Raw genomic sequence first — 16,518 nt, 5'->3', positions numbered from 1 at the left:
AGAAGATTGCATTCAATGGTAGCATAGCATCTTTAAATGCTAAAAAATTCTGGCAAAGTCCAAACCGCAATAAATTATACTCGCTTTTCACAAATGTAAAAATCTCAATTAATTTAGCCAAATTCTTGTATATTGCATTTTGTATAAAGTCCTCCAAGGACAACACTGTATAATTTTGTTTTTTTCTCCATGGGCCGGTGGCCTAAAGAGTTTGTTTAATAAGCCTCACTGAGCATGTTTTGCTCAGCAAATGTAAAAAAAAATAAATACTGCCTACGGAAGATATCATTCAATGATTAAATGCTGTCTGCGGAAGAACTCAACGATTAAATGCTGTCTACGGTAATATCATTCAATGATTAAATGCTGTCTATAGAAGATAGCATTCAATGATTAAATGCTGTTTACGGAAGATAGTATTCATTGATTAAATGCTGTCTACGGAAGATAGCATTCAATTATTAAATGCTGTTTACGGAAGATAGTATTCATTGATTAAATGCTGTCTACGGAAGATAGCACTCAATGATTAAATGCTGTCTACAGAAGATAGCATTCAATGATTAAATGCTGTTTACGGTAATATCATTCAATTATTAAATGCTATCTACGGAAGATATCATTCAATGATTAAATGCTGTCTATAGAAGATAGCATTCAATTATTAAATGCTGTCTACGGAAGATAGTATTCAATGATTAAATGCTGTTTACGAAAGATAGTATTCGTTGATTAAATGCTATCTACAGAAGATAGCATTCAATGATTAAATGCTGTCTACGGAAGATATCATTCAATGATTAAATGCTGTCTATAGAAGATAGCATTCAATTATTAAATGCTGTCTACGGAAGATAGTATTCAATGATTAAATGCTGTTTACGAAAGATAGTATTCGTTGATTAAATGCTATCCACAGAAGATAGCATTCAATTATTAAATGCTGTCTATAGAAGATAGCATTCAATGATTAAATGCTGTTTACGAAAGATAGCATTCAATGATTAAATGCTGTTTACGAAAGATAGTATTCGTTGATTAAATGCTATCTACAGAAGATAGCATTCAATTATTAAATGCTGTCTATAGAAGATAGCATTCAATGAATAAATGCTGTTTACGAAAGATAGCATTCAATGATTAAATGCTGTTTACGAAAGATAGTATTCGTTGATTAAATGCTATCTACAGAAGATAGCATTCAATTATTAAATGCTGTCTATAGAAGATAGCATTCAATGATTAAATGCTGTTTACGAAAGATAGTATTCAATGATTAAATGCTGTTTACGAAAGATAGTATTCGTTGATTAAATGCTATCTACAGCAGATAGTTTTCAATTATTAAATGCTGTCTATAGAAGATAGCATTCAATGATTAAATGCTGTTTACGAAAGATAGCATTCAATGATTAAACGCTGTTAACGAAAGATAGTATTCGTTGATTAAATGCTATCTACAGAAGATAGCATTCAATTATTAAATGCTGTCTACAGTAATAGCATTCAATGATTAAATGCTGTCTACGGAAGATATCATTCAATGATTAAATGCTGTCTACGGTAATAGCATTCAATGATTAAATGCTATCTACGGAAGATAGCATTCAATGATTAAATGCTGTTTACGGAAGATAGCATTCAATGATTAAATGCTGTCTACGGAAGATAGCACTCAATGATTAAATGCTGTCTACGGAAGATAGCATTCAATGATTAAATGCTGTCTACGGAAGATGGCATTCAATGATTAAATGCTGTCTACGATAATAGCACTCAATGATTAAATGCAGTCTACGGTAATAGCACTCAATGATTAAATGCTGTTTACGGAAGATAGCACTCAATGATTAAATGCTGTCTACGGAAGATAGCACTCAATGATTAAATGCTGTCTACGGAAGATAGCATTCAATGATTAAATGCTGTCTACGGAAGATGGCATTCAATGATTAAATGCTGTCTACGGAAGATAGCATTCAATGATTAAATGCTGTTTACGGTAATAGCATTCAATTATTAAATGCTGTCTATATGGAAGATAGCAGTCAATGATTAAATGCTGTTTACGGAAGATAGCATTCAATGATCAAATGCTGTCTACGGAAGATAGCATTCAATGATTAAATGCTGTCTACGGAAGATAGCATTCAATGATTAAATGCTGTTTACGGTAGATAGCATTCAATTATTAAATGCTGTCTACGGAAGATAGCATTCAATGATTAAATGCTGTCTACGGAAGATGAAATTCAGTGATTAAATTATTACACTATCTAATGAAGATAGCATTTAATGATTAAATGCACAGCATAGTTATCAGTCATTATTGTTAATAGCATCTTTTTGGACTTTTATGTATTTTCTTTATGAGGTACCTTGTGTTAGGAAAAACCCCAACAAACAAGCCCAACAAGGTCAAGACGTTATTGTGATGTCGGTGATACATGCGCAGAATGATACATTATTTTATTGTAGTTATTAAACATAGTGTGGCGCACACTTTGCCCTCACTGCACAGTCTTTTGTAACCCTTGCTCGGTTGATAAAACTGAAATGTCTGAACTTGCGCCGTGTTATTATCAGTTATTCTAATATCAATATCAGTTGACTGGATAATACACATTTCTTACAATTACAATGTTGGTGATTAACCATACAGATATGACAAATGCGTCGAATGATTTCATCGATACTGAACCAGTGTCCAGTCTTCACCCAGTAATATTTGTCTTAATGTGGATAAATGTACTGATAACTTCAGGAGGAAACTTACTGACTATCATCATATTTCTTCGTGATAAAAGCATCAACCACAAGCCCGCCAATTTATTCATCTTAAATCTAGCAATAGCCGACTTGAAGATTGGACTCGTGTCTTTACCATGGTTTAATTTATGGTGGCATTATGGAGATTGGATTTTTGGTGAAAAGTTGTGCAAATTTTGGGTTATTGTTGATTTCACTGCTTGTACAGAATCAATGATTGCGATGCTTTTGATCGGCTGGGATCGGCTGTGGATGGTGAGGAATATTCAGAGTTATGTGCAGAACCAAACGCGGCGTAAAACTGTGACGATCATATTACTAAGCTGGTTGCTTTGCTACGCCCATTATTTTGCATTAATTTTACTTTGGGAGCCGGTGAGTAACGAGTGGAACATCGATTACACCATCGATTGTGATTTTCCACCCAATTATAGCTTAAAATATACAATATATGAGGTTGTATCACAATTCTCATTACCAATGTTGGCATTAGCGTATTTCAATATCGGAGTGTTTGTTATAATCAGTAAAAGAGCTAAAAGAATACAGCCTAGCGAGCCAATGTCCACTCAAGACACTTTAGTGGGAACATGTAATGAAAATCGCACTCAAAGAAACCAAGTGTTTTCTATTCACCAACCTAATCGAAGGACAACGCAGGATCCGAGTGCGAATCCTGCTACTGCCAATATTGACCCACCTTCACAAAGTTCAGGACGGCAAAGAAAGGATCGTAAAGCAGCTTTTACATTAACCTTGTTAGTAGTGACTTACGCCATATGTTGGTTCCCATACAATGTTGTAATTGTTTTGGAGACCTTATCGGAAGATAATGTAGCTACATGGGTAGCGTCGTTTACTGAATATTTACTGTGGCTTAATTCCGCCGTCAATCCATTCCTGTATGTAGCCACTAATAGACAGTTTAGAAATCATCTTAAAAGAACGTTTCATTGTGAAACAGCAACTTAGGGGTTTATAATTATGGAACACATTCAATTGTAGAAATCGTTTTAAGAAAACGATTCATTGTGAAACGACAGTTTGAAAGATTTTAAACGCTGTAAAATAATATTGGACTGTGAAATAGCAGCTCAAGACTAGGGCCTTTGAACAATATTTCATTGTAAAACGAAAGCATATTGGACATTTAACGTTAAAAGTTGTAAGTTACTGTAAAATTTCACTGCCGAACCTAAATATTGTCTCACCCGAAGCAAACGTTTCATGGTACCAAAGAGATTTTGACCATCTTAATTTAAAGCCTTTTCAAAATTGAAACCCTAATGCGGAATGGTTAAAAACAAATGTGGGAGGGGCTTTTTGACAAAACTCCGCCGGGGAATACACACGTACTGTTACAAGATGAAGAATTGTATTGTGATTTACGACTAATGCTATTTTTACATCTGATGATGTCAGAAGTGAGATGTTTGTTATCACTTTTGAAAAAAAAAACCAGTGTGGAAAATGAAAGTTACTCAATTCAGCTGAAAAAAAACGCGCAAAAAACAAACGGACGGACGACTTTACCTAATGCACGTGGGGACAGACAATAAAATGGCCTAACACCATTTACAAATCACTGCGAAATAGCATGCAGTTTACGTATCAGTTTCACAGTAACATTACTTACATATTATTAACAATAATTTCTACGCTAATATATTGTGTCTGCTGTTGGTGTGGCAGGTGTGTGAGTGGCGTGTGATGCGATGTGTTGGGTGTGTATGTGGACAACATTAAAAGCATTATAAGAATTATCTTTCGTCAACATCGTAGATTGTTTCAACTGTTACTTGGGCACATGCAATTATTATTTGCAATCGAAATACCAATGAAAAAACAAACAAACACACGAAATCTCGAGAGGAATGGTAATCAGTGACATTTCCCTTGTGAATCTAATAAAGTATTACTTGACTTGACTTAATCGATAAAGCGCAAATCTCATTAGTTTGACCATTTAATTATTTTCTTGATTTTCCACCCAGGTAAGTCTTATTTGATATGATGATGGTGAAATAAACTTGAACTTGAACATAAGTCGGGTGAAAATAAATAATATAATTAAATATCCAAAGCTAACACTAAATACGGCGCCTCCACCTAATGTGAGTTATTCGAAATACGAATTTCTATAGATTACGATTTATTTGCAATCAAAAATGTCTGATGCAAAATACTATCTCTCTAGCCACGCAAACCAATAAAACACAATTGAGAGATAAAGTCATGCTATTTCAAATCCACTCAATTCTGTGCAAGGTCATTCTTTCTGCGCCTTAGTTTTCAAAAGATTATTATCAACAAAAGTTAATTCAAATTAAAAACAACAATAACAGCAACAACACGGATATAGCGCAATTTGACATAAAATCGTTGTCTCTGTCGTTACCATAGCGACTGGATCACGCTTTCATGCACAACCAAAACTCATTTATTATCATCCAGGGCCGATATTCATAAAGCCTTGCTAAATTAGCAACCAACTAGTGCTTAGCAAGATGCTAAATCCACTAGTTGATAGCTACGTAGCAATCAACTAATTTCTTATTCATAACACCTTGCTAAACACTTTGCTAACTAGCTATCAACTAGAAATATTTAGCTGATAACTTATTTGGGTGTTTTGGGTGATATGGCCTTCAACAGTTGTGTAACATCTAATACAATAGGCTTATATAATACATGTCTATTATACTTGAGCTCTGAACCACAGTCAAAATGATCAAAATGTAATGACTCATTGCTGATGGTCTTCATTGATATTTCGTTAATAAAATTACATGTGTATTTTGTAAGCTATATAGGCCTACAAGGTTGTTACGGCAAATTAAATTAAAAAAGATACTCTGAACAAGTAAAGTTCATATACATGTTAAGTCCTTGGTTTGTTGTAAAAACATACTATACATACTATATTGCTTCATCAAATAGAAAACAACATGCATCCACTTAACGCTGCTCATTTAGCTTCATGAGCAACACTGTGTAAATAATATTAGATAATTTAATAGCATATGATATATCTTGCTTGTTGTCCTGACAAAAGCCAAGCATGATTTATCTTTATCAAATTGACATATAATTTGTTATTGAAAATAAGTCATGCATCTTTACCAAAGAGAACATTGGTAACATGTCTCCAAAATATATATTTTACGTATCAAACAATTGAACAGAATTGCTTCGATTGAACATATCTGCTTAACTAAAGATTACTTGCAGTATATCATAATCATAATCATTTTTCTTGTGCAAATTTGGTTAAACAATACTGGCTTAGTTCAATGTTTATTCATTCACCCTAAATTTGTTGTGTGTTTTTAAGACAGTTTCTTATGTGTAAAACACACTGAAGACCTCAGAAACAGAATATTCTGAGAACATTATTTTTCATAATTGACAACAGTTAATATGAAATTAAAACAATAAATCATGTCAAACTTAGTTCAAAATCATTAAGACTAGTTGTCAACTAGTGACTTAGCGCTGCCCCAGATCAACTCTAAGTTTTGGCAAAATTTTAGAATGTTGCTAACTCTAACTGGGTTTTATGAATAAGAATTAGCAATCAGCTAGGCTTAGCAGCTTGCTAAAGTCAATTTTAGCTGTCAACTAGGCCTAGCGTGGTTTTATGAATATCAGCCCTGGACCGCAGTCACAGGCACTTATCAGCCTACATTTTACATTATCCATCACAGCCAGAATCCACAGATTTGATTAAGCGCAATAATTAAAATCAAAGAAGTTGTGAAAAATACCTTTGTGCTGGTTTGAAAAAGAAAATAGGAAAATGCTTTTTCTCAATTCAATTGTATTGGGTAGTTGTGCATTTGTTGCAATTGTTTATCATATGACGGTCAATGCATGTATGGCTAATATTGATGTTAAAACAGGAAATGTCTTTTTACCAAAAAAACAAAACAAAGCAAAAACAATCAAGATGTAATAATAAAAAAAATTCACGACCCTGTTAGTCTTTTCTGTTCTCGTCGGTATCTATTTGGTTGTACAGCTTTTTCTTACGACTTTTCCTCACATTGGGCTATTCCAGTTGAAATCCACACTACCCCTGTGGAAGATTTTGGAAATATCTTTCACAGTGGGAGTATGTTTTTCACATGTAATTGGTCAGGGTTCATCATTTTGCAACCCATACTCCCTCTGTATTATGTCTTTACTTATACTTTCACAACTAGAATGAGTATTTCAAATGGAAGTTACCCAATTGTCTCATTCTATTCAAAACTCATACTCCCTCTGTGGCAGACTTTAGCTAAATCTTCCACAGGGGTAGTGTGGATTTTAAATGGAATAGCCCATTACCATTAAACTACACTCAAATCAATCAACACGCATGATGCAGAAAACTATACAGAAATTTCTAGGACTTTAAACGCCTTTTAACCCATTTATATTGTCATTAAACTACAGCCAAATCAGCCAATCGACATGAATAGTGCAGAAAACAATTATTTTTACGACAGACCGACAGACATTTTATTTTATGAAATTTTGAGTGACTTATTTTGCAAATCGAGAAATTAAAATCTATGCAAGGTGTACCATGGATATGAGAAGCAAATTTTGAAAAGCTCGGATTAAGGATATAATTATTTCAAAGTTTCAAACTCGGTTAAAACACGTAACGATACCAGTTGGCTTATTTCTCGAATTTGACATCAAATGAAAACAAAAACTTATAATTATATTGCGAACGAAGAGATTTATATTGACCTATACCTTATCAATCTATCATTTCTATGGCCTTTACCATGTTTACTTCTATACTCCATAACAAAACCACTTAACAAAACACTTACGACGATAATTGGTCGCAGAAAAATATCAGCATTCGATTAAAGCTTCGGTATTTCAAAATTGTGCTAATTGATATCATTGTAACATCTTGTGTTGATTCCAGAGTATAATATATAGAAATGATTTTTAAAAATGGACCAATGTCACACAGTCAAAGATGTAACGCAGTTCTTTTGTTACAAATGAAGACCTGAGCGCAAGAAGACCGTAAGTCCACTTGGCCCTTAAATGCTGTCTACGGAAGATAGCATTAAATGATCAAATGCTGTCTACGGAAGATATCATTCAATGATTAAATGCTACATATGGAAAATTGCATTCAACGATTAAATGCTATATACGGAAAATTGTATTCAAATGATACTGTCTACGGAAGATAGCATTCAATGATTAGATATTGCCTACGGAAGATAGCATTCCATAATGAAATGCTGTCTATGAAAGATCCCAGCAAATACAAACGTTTTAAATAAGTTATATTTTGGCTTTTGGTTTAGGTAAAAACGTTTTAATAACATTAAAATGTCGGGTTATATGAAGGTCATGAAAACGTTTTAAAACGTTTTGTATGAAAACACACTACAACAATATTTTTAAATGTTTTCAAAAAATGTTATCGTAAACTATTTTTGCAAACATTTTTGCCAAATATTGTGTCAATACTGAAATATCATTATGTTAAAATATTTGAACCCAGCAAACACAGAAATGTTCTTAAAATGTTTTTTTTTTCAAAACCTTTTAATAACATTTAAATGTCGGGTTATATAAAGGTCATGAAAACGTTTTTAAAACGTTATTAAAAATATTTTGGGCAAACATTTTTCGCAAGATATTTTTTCAACCCCCAAATAACATTCTGTTTAGAATGTTTTGTATCAAGTTTTAAAAAAATGTTATTGGAATGTTATTAAAACGTTTTTATACCCTTTATATAACCTGACATTTAAACGTTTTCTGTAAAACAATTTTGTTTGCTGAGCAGTAGATTATCAAAAAATGTTTTTTAAGGTTATTAAAACGTTTTATACTCTTAATATGCCCTTTATATAACCCGACATTTAAACGTTTTCTGACAACCTTTTATAACCTTTTGCGAATGATGTCGAAAACGTTTTGTGTTTGCTGGGTTGCACGTCATAATTATCAGTCAATATTGGTGTACTTTTATATAGCATTAAATTATTATATGCTCTATTATGTAAAATAACATTCAATGATTTTATGCTATCTATGGACGATAACATTCAATTGTTAACTTTCACGTCAACGCCATAATCAGTCATTATTGGTGTACTTTTATATAGCATGAAAAGTTAGTATACTTTTATATAGCATTGAATGATTAATGCTCTATTATGTAAAATAACATTCAATGATTTTATGCTATCTATAGACGATAACATTCAATTATTAACTTGTACAGCGTAATATCAGTCAATATTGGTGTATTTTTATATAGCATGAAAAGTTATATGATTAAAATGTAAAATAACATTCAATGATTATGCTACCGGGTATCTATATGAAGATAACATTTCTATTATTGTAATGCCAGTAGTACATGCGCAGAACTTATGTTCTGTACGAATAGTGTGTGGTGCATACTATGCCCTCGCTGCTGTCTTTTGCTTGTCCGTTTGATAAAACTGAATTGAGTATATCTGAACTAACGCCGTTTTATCATTAGTGTATAATATCGATATCATTTTATAGTATCAATCACAAATCTTTGACAAACATTACAATGTCGATGATTAACCATACAGATACGATAAATGCGCCGAATGATTTCGTCGATACTGAACAAGTGTCCAGTCTTCACCCAGTAATATTTGTCTTAATGTGGATAAACGTGCTGATAACTTCAGGAGGAAACTTACTGACTATCATCATATTTCTTCGCGATAAAAGCATCAACCACAAGCCCGCCAATTTATTCATCTTAAATCTAGCAATAGCCGACTTGAAGGTTGGACTCGTGTCTTTACCATGGTTTAATTTATGGTGGCATTATGGAGATTGGATTTTTGGTGAAAAGTTGTGCAAATTTTGGGTTATTGTTGATTTCACTGCTTGTACAGAATCAATGATTGCGATGCTTTTGATCGGCTGGGATCGGCTGTGGATGGTGAGGAATATTCAGAGTTATGTGCAGAACCAAACGAGGCGTAAAACTGTGACGATCATAATTCTTAGTTGGATGCTTTGCTACACCCATTATTTTGTATTAGTGTTACTTTGGGAGCCGGTGAGTAACGACTGGAACATCGATTACAACATCGATTGTGATTTTCCACCCAATTATAGCTTGAAATATACAATATATGAGGTTGTATCACAATTCTCAGTACCAATGTTGGCATTAGCGTATTTCAATATCGGAGTGTTTGTTATAATCAGTAAAAGAGCTAAAAGAATACAGCCTAGCGAGCCAATGTCCACTCAAGACACTTTAGTGGGACCATGCAATGAAAATCAAAGAAACCAAGTGTTTTCTATTCACCAACCTAATCGAAGGACAACGCAGGACCCGAGTGCGAATCCTGCTAATATTGAGCCACCTTCACAAAGTTCAGGGCGGCAAAGAAAGGATCGTAAAGCAGCTTTTACATTAACCTTGTTAGTAGTGACTTACGCCATTTGTTGGTTTCCATACAATGTTGTAATTGTTTTGGAGACCTTATCGAAAGATAATGTAGCTACATGGGTAGCGTCGTTTACTGAATATTTACTGTGGCTTAATTCCGCCGTCAATCCATTCCTGTATGTAGCCACTAATAGACAGTTTAGAAATCATCTTAAAAGAACGTTTCATTGTGAAACGGCAGTTTAGGGGTTTATATGGGACACATTTAATTGTGAAGCGAAAGTTGTAGAAATCGTTTTAAGAAAACGACTCATTGTGAAACGACAGTTTGATAGATTTCAACCGCTGAAAAGAACATTGCACTGTGAAAGACCAGAGCCTTTGAACAATATTTCATTGTAAAACGAAAGCATATCGGACATTTAATGTGAAAAGATAGTTATACCGTTGCTGTGAACCGAAGTAGGCCTATAAGATTGTCTTATCCGAAGCAAACGTTTCATGTTACCAAATAGATTTTGGCCATCTTGATTTAATAGTTTGTCTTAAAGCCTTTCCAAAGTTGCAACCATCATGCGGAATGTGTTTTTAATTGTTTTTTACTTTTTTTTTTTTTTAAATCAAAATGTTGGTGGGGCTTTTCGACAAAAATTTACTCAATCCAGCTGAAAAAACGCACAAAAAGTGGGCGATTTTGCTAATTCGCGCAGGGTAATGGCCTAACACAATAGTATTTACGAATCACTGCGAAATAGCAGTTTAACATATCTGTTTCACAGTAAAAGTACTTTAATAATAAATTATGTGTGTTGTTGGTGAAAAAGTTTGCTATTTTGAAGCTAAACTGATGAAATATGGTGTAAAAGTAGATTACCCAGCAAACACAACACGTTTTCGACATCATTCGCAAAAGGTTATAAAAGGTTGTCAGAAAACGTTTAAATGTCGGGTTATATAAAGGGTATATTAAGGGTATAACACGTTTTCATAATATTAAAAACATTTTTTGATAATCTACTGCCCAGCAAACACAAAATGTCTTACAGAAAACGTTTAAATGTCGGGTTATATAAAGGGTATAAAAATGTTTTCATAACATTCCAAAAACATTTTTGAAAACTTGATACAAAACATCCTAAACAGAATGTTATTTTGGGGTTGAAAAAATATTTTGAGAAACATGTTTGTTCAAAATATTTGCAATAACGTTGTAAAAACGTTTTCATGACCTTTATATAACCCGACATTTAAATGTTATTAAAACGTTTTGAAAAAACATTTGAAGAACATTTATGTGTTTGCTGGGTGCAAATGTTTTAACATAATGTTATATAAGTGTTGACAAAATATTTGGCAAAAAATGTTTGCAAAAATAGTTTACAATAGCATTTTGAACACATTTTAAAAATATTGTTGTAGTGTGTTTTCATACAAAACGTAAACGTGTTAAAAAACGTTTACATGACCTTTATATAACCCGACATTTTAATGTTATTAAAACGTTTTTACTTCAACCAAAAGCCAAAATATAACTTATTTAAAACGTTTTTAAAACATTTTTGTGTTTGGTGGGTAAATTCGCGCGAAGCGCGCAGAACATTTGCACTTTTGGGGTTAAAATGGGCAAATATGAGGTTAATTTGGTCAGAAACCCATTATCAAGCGTCAACATGGGGGGGGGGGGAATTGTATGGACCATCCCCCGTGGCAAAATATTGTGGGGATTTATCCCCCATCCCCCCGGGATCTACGCCTATGGTGAGTGGTGTGTGATGCGGCGTGGTGCTGAGACTCAGGTGTGGTGGGGGTGTATGTGGAAAACAAAAGCATTGTAAGAATTATCTTTTGTCAAAATCGTAGGTTGTTTCAACTGTTCTTGTTCTTGTCCTTGGGCATGCAATCAAAATACCAATGAAAAAAAACACACACCAAAAAACACCAAAAAACAACAACACGAAATCGCGAGGAACGGTAACCGGTGAAATTTCCCTTGTGGTTCTAATTAGATGACAATAAAGCATCTGAGTTATTAGAAATACGAATTTCTATAGATTACGATTTATTTGCAATCAAAAATGTCTAATGCAAAATACTATCTCTCTAGCCACGCAAACCAATAAAGCACAATTGAGAGATAAAGTAATGCTATTTCAAATCCACTCAATTCTGTGCAAGGTCATTCTTTATGCGCCTTAGTTTTCAAAAGGTTATTATCAACAAAAGTTAATTCAAATTAAAAACAAAAATAACAGCAACAACACGGATATAGCGCAATTTTACGTCAGTAATCAGTCTACATATAGATTAACCATCACAGCCGCGGCTCTACACAGGCACAGTACCCTAATCAGCCTACACATAGAATAACCATCACAGCCGGAATCCACAAATTTGATCAAGCGCAATAATTGAAATTAAAGAAGTTGTGAAAAACTGTGTATTAAATTGCGAATTTCAAAAAATCAAAATTATTTGATATCAGAAGGACATTCTTCTCTTATTAAGGGATGGGGTATGAACGTTTGGACAGTATTTATTGTGGGACATTAGAGCACATCAGACATATCGAATTGCATTCTGAATACGAAGAATGTCCTTCTGATATCAAATAATTTTGATTTTTTTGAAATTCGCAATGTATACACATTTTATGGCAAATGATTAAAAATTGATATTTTTGATATTTAACAGTACTCGAAGTAAACTTTATAAATCTGATGATTTATACTTAAAGTGTATGTATAGGTGGATGAAAAGCCGACGATCAATTGAAAATTTTGTCCTTTCGTATTGAAGATATGTAAAACACCAAAAAATTAGGTCTTTTGGGGAAAAATCCATATCTTCAATATGAAAGGTCAAAATTTTCAATTGATCGTCGGCTTTTTTCCCAGCTACATACACTTTAATAAAATATGATTAGATTTATAATATATACTAAGAGGACTGTTATATATCAAGATGTGAAAAATATCAAATTTTAATAATTTGTCATAAAATTTGTATTATATCGTGATTTTCAAAAATGAAAATTATTTGATATCAGAAAGACATTCTTCGTATTCAGAATGCAATTCGATATGTCTGATGTGCTCCCATGTCCCACAAAAAATACTGTCGAAACGCTCATTCCAGATCCCTTAAGTATATAATTATTTCCAAGTTTCAAACTCGGTTGATTAGAACGTGTGACGATACCAGTTGGCTTATTTCTCGATTATAGCATGAAATGAAAGCAAACACTTAATAATTATATTTTGCGAATGAACAGATTTAGATTGACCTATATATCTTGTCAATCTATCATATTTATTGCCTTTACTCCAATAACAAAGCCACTTAACAAAACACTTAAAACGATAATTGGTCGGAGAAAAATATCAGCATTCGATTAAAGGCCCATTCAGTGATTTGCTCATCTGGACGATCGTAAAAATCATCAAAATTCAGATTTTGGTACCTTTGTCATTGTCATAAATGTGTTAACATAGTGAATCAGCCGAAAGCTGTGTATTTAAGGCAAAAATAAGGAATTAAATGAATCTGTAATTTATATACTGACAGTATATAAATTGGCTACATGCATTTGAATGGGGCTTCAACTTCGTCACACTGATGTTTTCTTCGTTTTTTGCCAAATTGTTCATTTCAAAAATACCAAATGACAATTTGAATGACTTATCCTTCACTTTTAAGCAGTTTATAAACAATTTTTTGCTTTGTATGTAATTGGTTTGAAAATATGGTGTACTTTTATATAACATTAAGGGATCTGGATAGCACTTAATGATTAAATGCTGTCTACAAAAGATGGCATTCAATGCTTAAACGCTGTATTATGGAAGATAGCATTCAATGAATGCTGTCTACGGAAGATAGCATTCAATCATTAAATACTGTCTATGGAAGATAGCATTGAATCATTAAATGCTGTCTACAGAAGATATCATTCAATGATTAAATGCTGGCAACAAAAGATAGCACTTAATGATTAAATGCTGTCTACAGAAGATGGCATTCAGTGCTTAAACGCTGTACTATGGAAGATAGCATTCAATGATTAAACGCTGTCTACGTAAGATGGCATTTATTGATTAAATGCTGTCTACGGAAGATAGCATTCAATGATTAAATGTTGTCTACGGAAGATAGCATTCAATGAATAAAGGCTGTCTACAGAAGATAGCATTCAATAATTAAATGCTGTCTACAGAAGATAGCATTCAATGATTAAATGCTGTCTATAGAAGATTGCATTCAACGATTAAATGCTGTCTACGGAAGATAGCATTCAATGATTAAATGCTGCCTCTGGACGATAGCATTGAATGATTAAATGCTCTCTACTGAAGATAGCATTCAATGATTAAATGCTGTCAACAGAAGATAGTATTCAATGATTAAATGCTGTCAACAGAAGACAGCACTTAATGATTAAATGCTGTCTACTGAAGATAGCATTCAATGATTAAATGCTGTCTACAGAAGATAGCATTCAATGATTAAATGCTGTCTCTGAAGATAGCATTCAATGATTAAATGCTGTCTACAGAAGATAGCATTCAATGATTAAATGCTGTCTACAGAAGATAGCATTCAATGAGTAAATGCTGTCTACACTATAACATTCAATGATTAAATGCTGTCTACAGAAGATAGCATTCGATGATTAAATGCTGTCAACAGAAGACAGCATTCGATGATTAAATGCTGTCTACAGAAGACAGCACTTAATGATTAAATGCTGTCTACTGAAGATAGCATTCAATGATTAAATGCTGTCTACTAAAGATAGCATTCAATGATTAAATACTGTCTACAGAAGATAACATTCAATGATTAAATGCTGTCTACAGAAGATAGCATTCGATGATTAAATACTGTCAACAGAAGACAGCACTTAATGATTAAATGCTCTCTATGGAAGATAGTATTCAATGAGTAAATACTGTCTACGGAAGATGGCATTCAATGATTAAATGCTGTCAACAAAAGATAGCACTTAATGATTAAATGCTGTCTACACATACTACATAAAATAGCATTTAATGACTAAATGCTGTCTACAGAAGATGGCATTCAATGATTAAATGCTGTCTACGGAAGATAGCATTCAATGATTAAATGCTGTCTACAGAAGATAGCATTCAATGATTAAATGCTGTCTACAGAAGATAGCATTCAATGAGTAAATGCTGTCTACACTATAACATTCAATGATTAAATGCTGTCTACAGAAGATAGCATTCGATGATTAAATGCTGTCAACAGAAGACAGCATTCGATGATTAAATGCTTTCTACAGAAGACAGCACTTAATGATTAAATGCTGTCTACTGAAGATAGCATTCAATGATTAAATGCTGTCTACTAAAGATAGCATTCAATGATTAAATACTGTCTACAGAAGATAACATTCAATGATTAAATGCTGTCTACAGAAGATAGCATTCGATGATTAAATACTGTCAACAGAAGACAGCACTTAATGATTAAATGCTCTCTATGGAAGATAGTATTCAATGAGTAAATACTGTCTACGGAAGATGGCATTCAATGATTAAATGCTGTCAACAAAAGATAGCACTTAATGATTAAATGCTGTCTACACATACTACATAAAATAGCACTTAATGACTAAATGCTGTCTACAGAAGATGGCATTCAATGATTAAATGCTGTAGGGAAGATATCATTCAAATGATTAAATGCTGTCTACGGAAGACAGCACTCAATGATTAAATGCTGTCTACGGAAGATAGCATTCAATAATACAATGCTGTCTACGGAAGATAGCATTTATTGAATAAATACTAGACATGGTTATATTTTCGCACATGGATGTGAACTCAATTTGATGTGATTAAAGAGTGACGAGTTGGTTACAGCAGTTGAAGTGATATCAAACTGACGTTAAGCTTTTACCTACGTGTGATGTGTCCAGATGAGAAAGTCTAATCCTGATCTCAGGTGTATGTTCATTAAACTACGTTCAAATGCATTGACTCTACACACAGTGACTTAAATTAAGTAGAAATGTACAATTCCTGTAATATGATTTTCTGGACTTCCTTGACAATCGTGCAATTGTACCCGTAGGGCCTATATGCTATACCATGGAGAGAAGCTAATGACGTTGACGAAAATAATGACTAAAATACACACATCACCATTTCAAAGTTATTATCAAACTTAGGTTATTGAAATTTTAGGTTTATTGTGAAAACATGCTGTTAATATCACACAGCATTTAATAAATTGCGACAACCCCATTCTTAGCTACCAAGCAGATATCGTTGTTACGGCATTATATTTTCAGTAGTACAAACACT

General features: G+C 33.1%; 2 protein-coding genes across 2 annotated transcripts; both read left to right on the top strand.

Moving 5' to 3' along the window:
- The first annotated feature begins 2,135 nt into the window (after window positions 1-2,135).
- LOC140157274 (histamine H4 receptor-like) lies at window positions 2,136-3,743 on the top strand. Its single transcript, XM_072180405.1, has one exon. The coding sequence runs from the start codon at window positions 2,641-2,643 to the stop codon at window positions 3,739-3,741; it is 1,101 nt and encodes a 366-aa protein (XP_072036506.1). The 5' UTR covers window positions 2,136-2,640; the 3' UTR covers window positions 3,742-3,743.
- A 4,800-nt stretch (window positions 3,744-8,543) lies between these two features.
- On the top strand, window positions 8,544-10,759 carry LOC140156393 (histamine H3 receptor-like). The gene has a single exon (XM_072179351.1). It carries the CDS (start codon window positions 9,344-9,346, stop codon window positions 10,430-10,432), a length of 1,089 nt encoding a protein of 362 aa, XP_072035452.1. The 5' UTR covers window positions 8,544-9,343; the 3' UTR covers window positions 10,433-10,759.
- The last annotated feature ends 5,759 nt before the right edge of the window (window positions 10,760-16,518 follow it).

Source organism: Amphiura filiformis, chromosome 7 (assembly GCF_039555335.1).
Source record: "Amphiura filiformis chromosome 7, Afil_fr2py, whole genome shotgun sequence".
Classification (NCBI taxonomy): domain Eukaryota; kingdom Metazoa; phylum Echinodermata; class Ophiuroidea; order Amphilepidida; family Amphiuridae; genus Amphiura; species Amphiura filiformis.
This window is presented reverse-complemented; position numbering and strand designations above follow the sequence as displayed.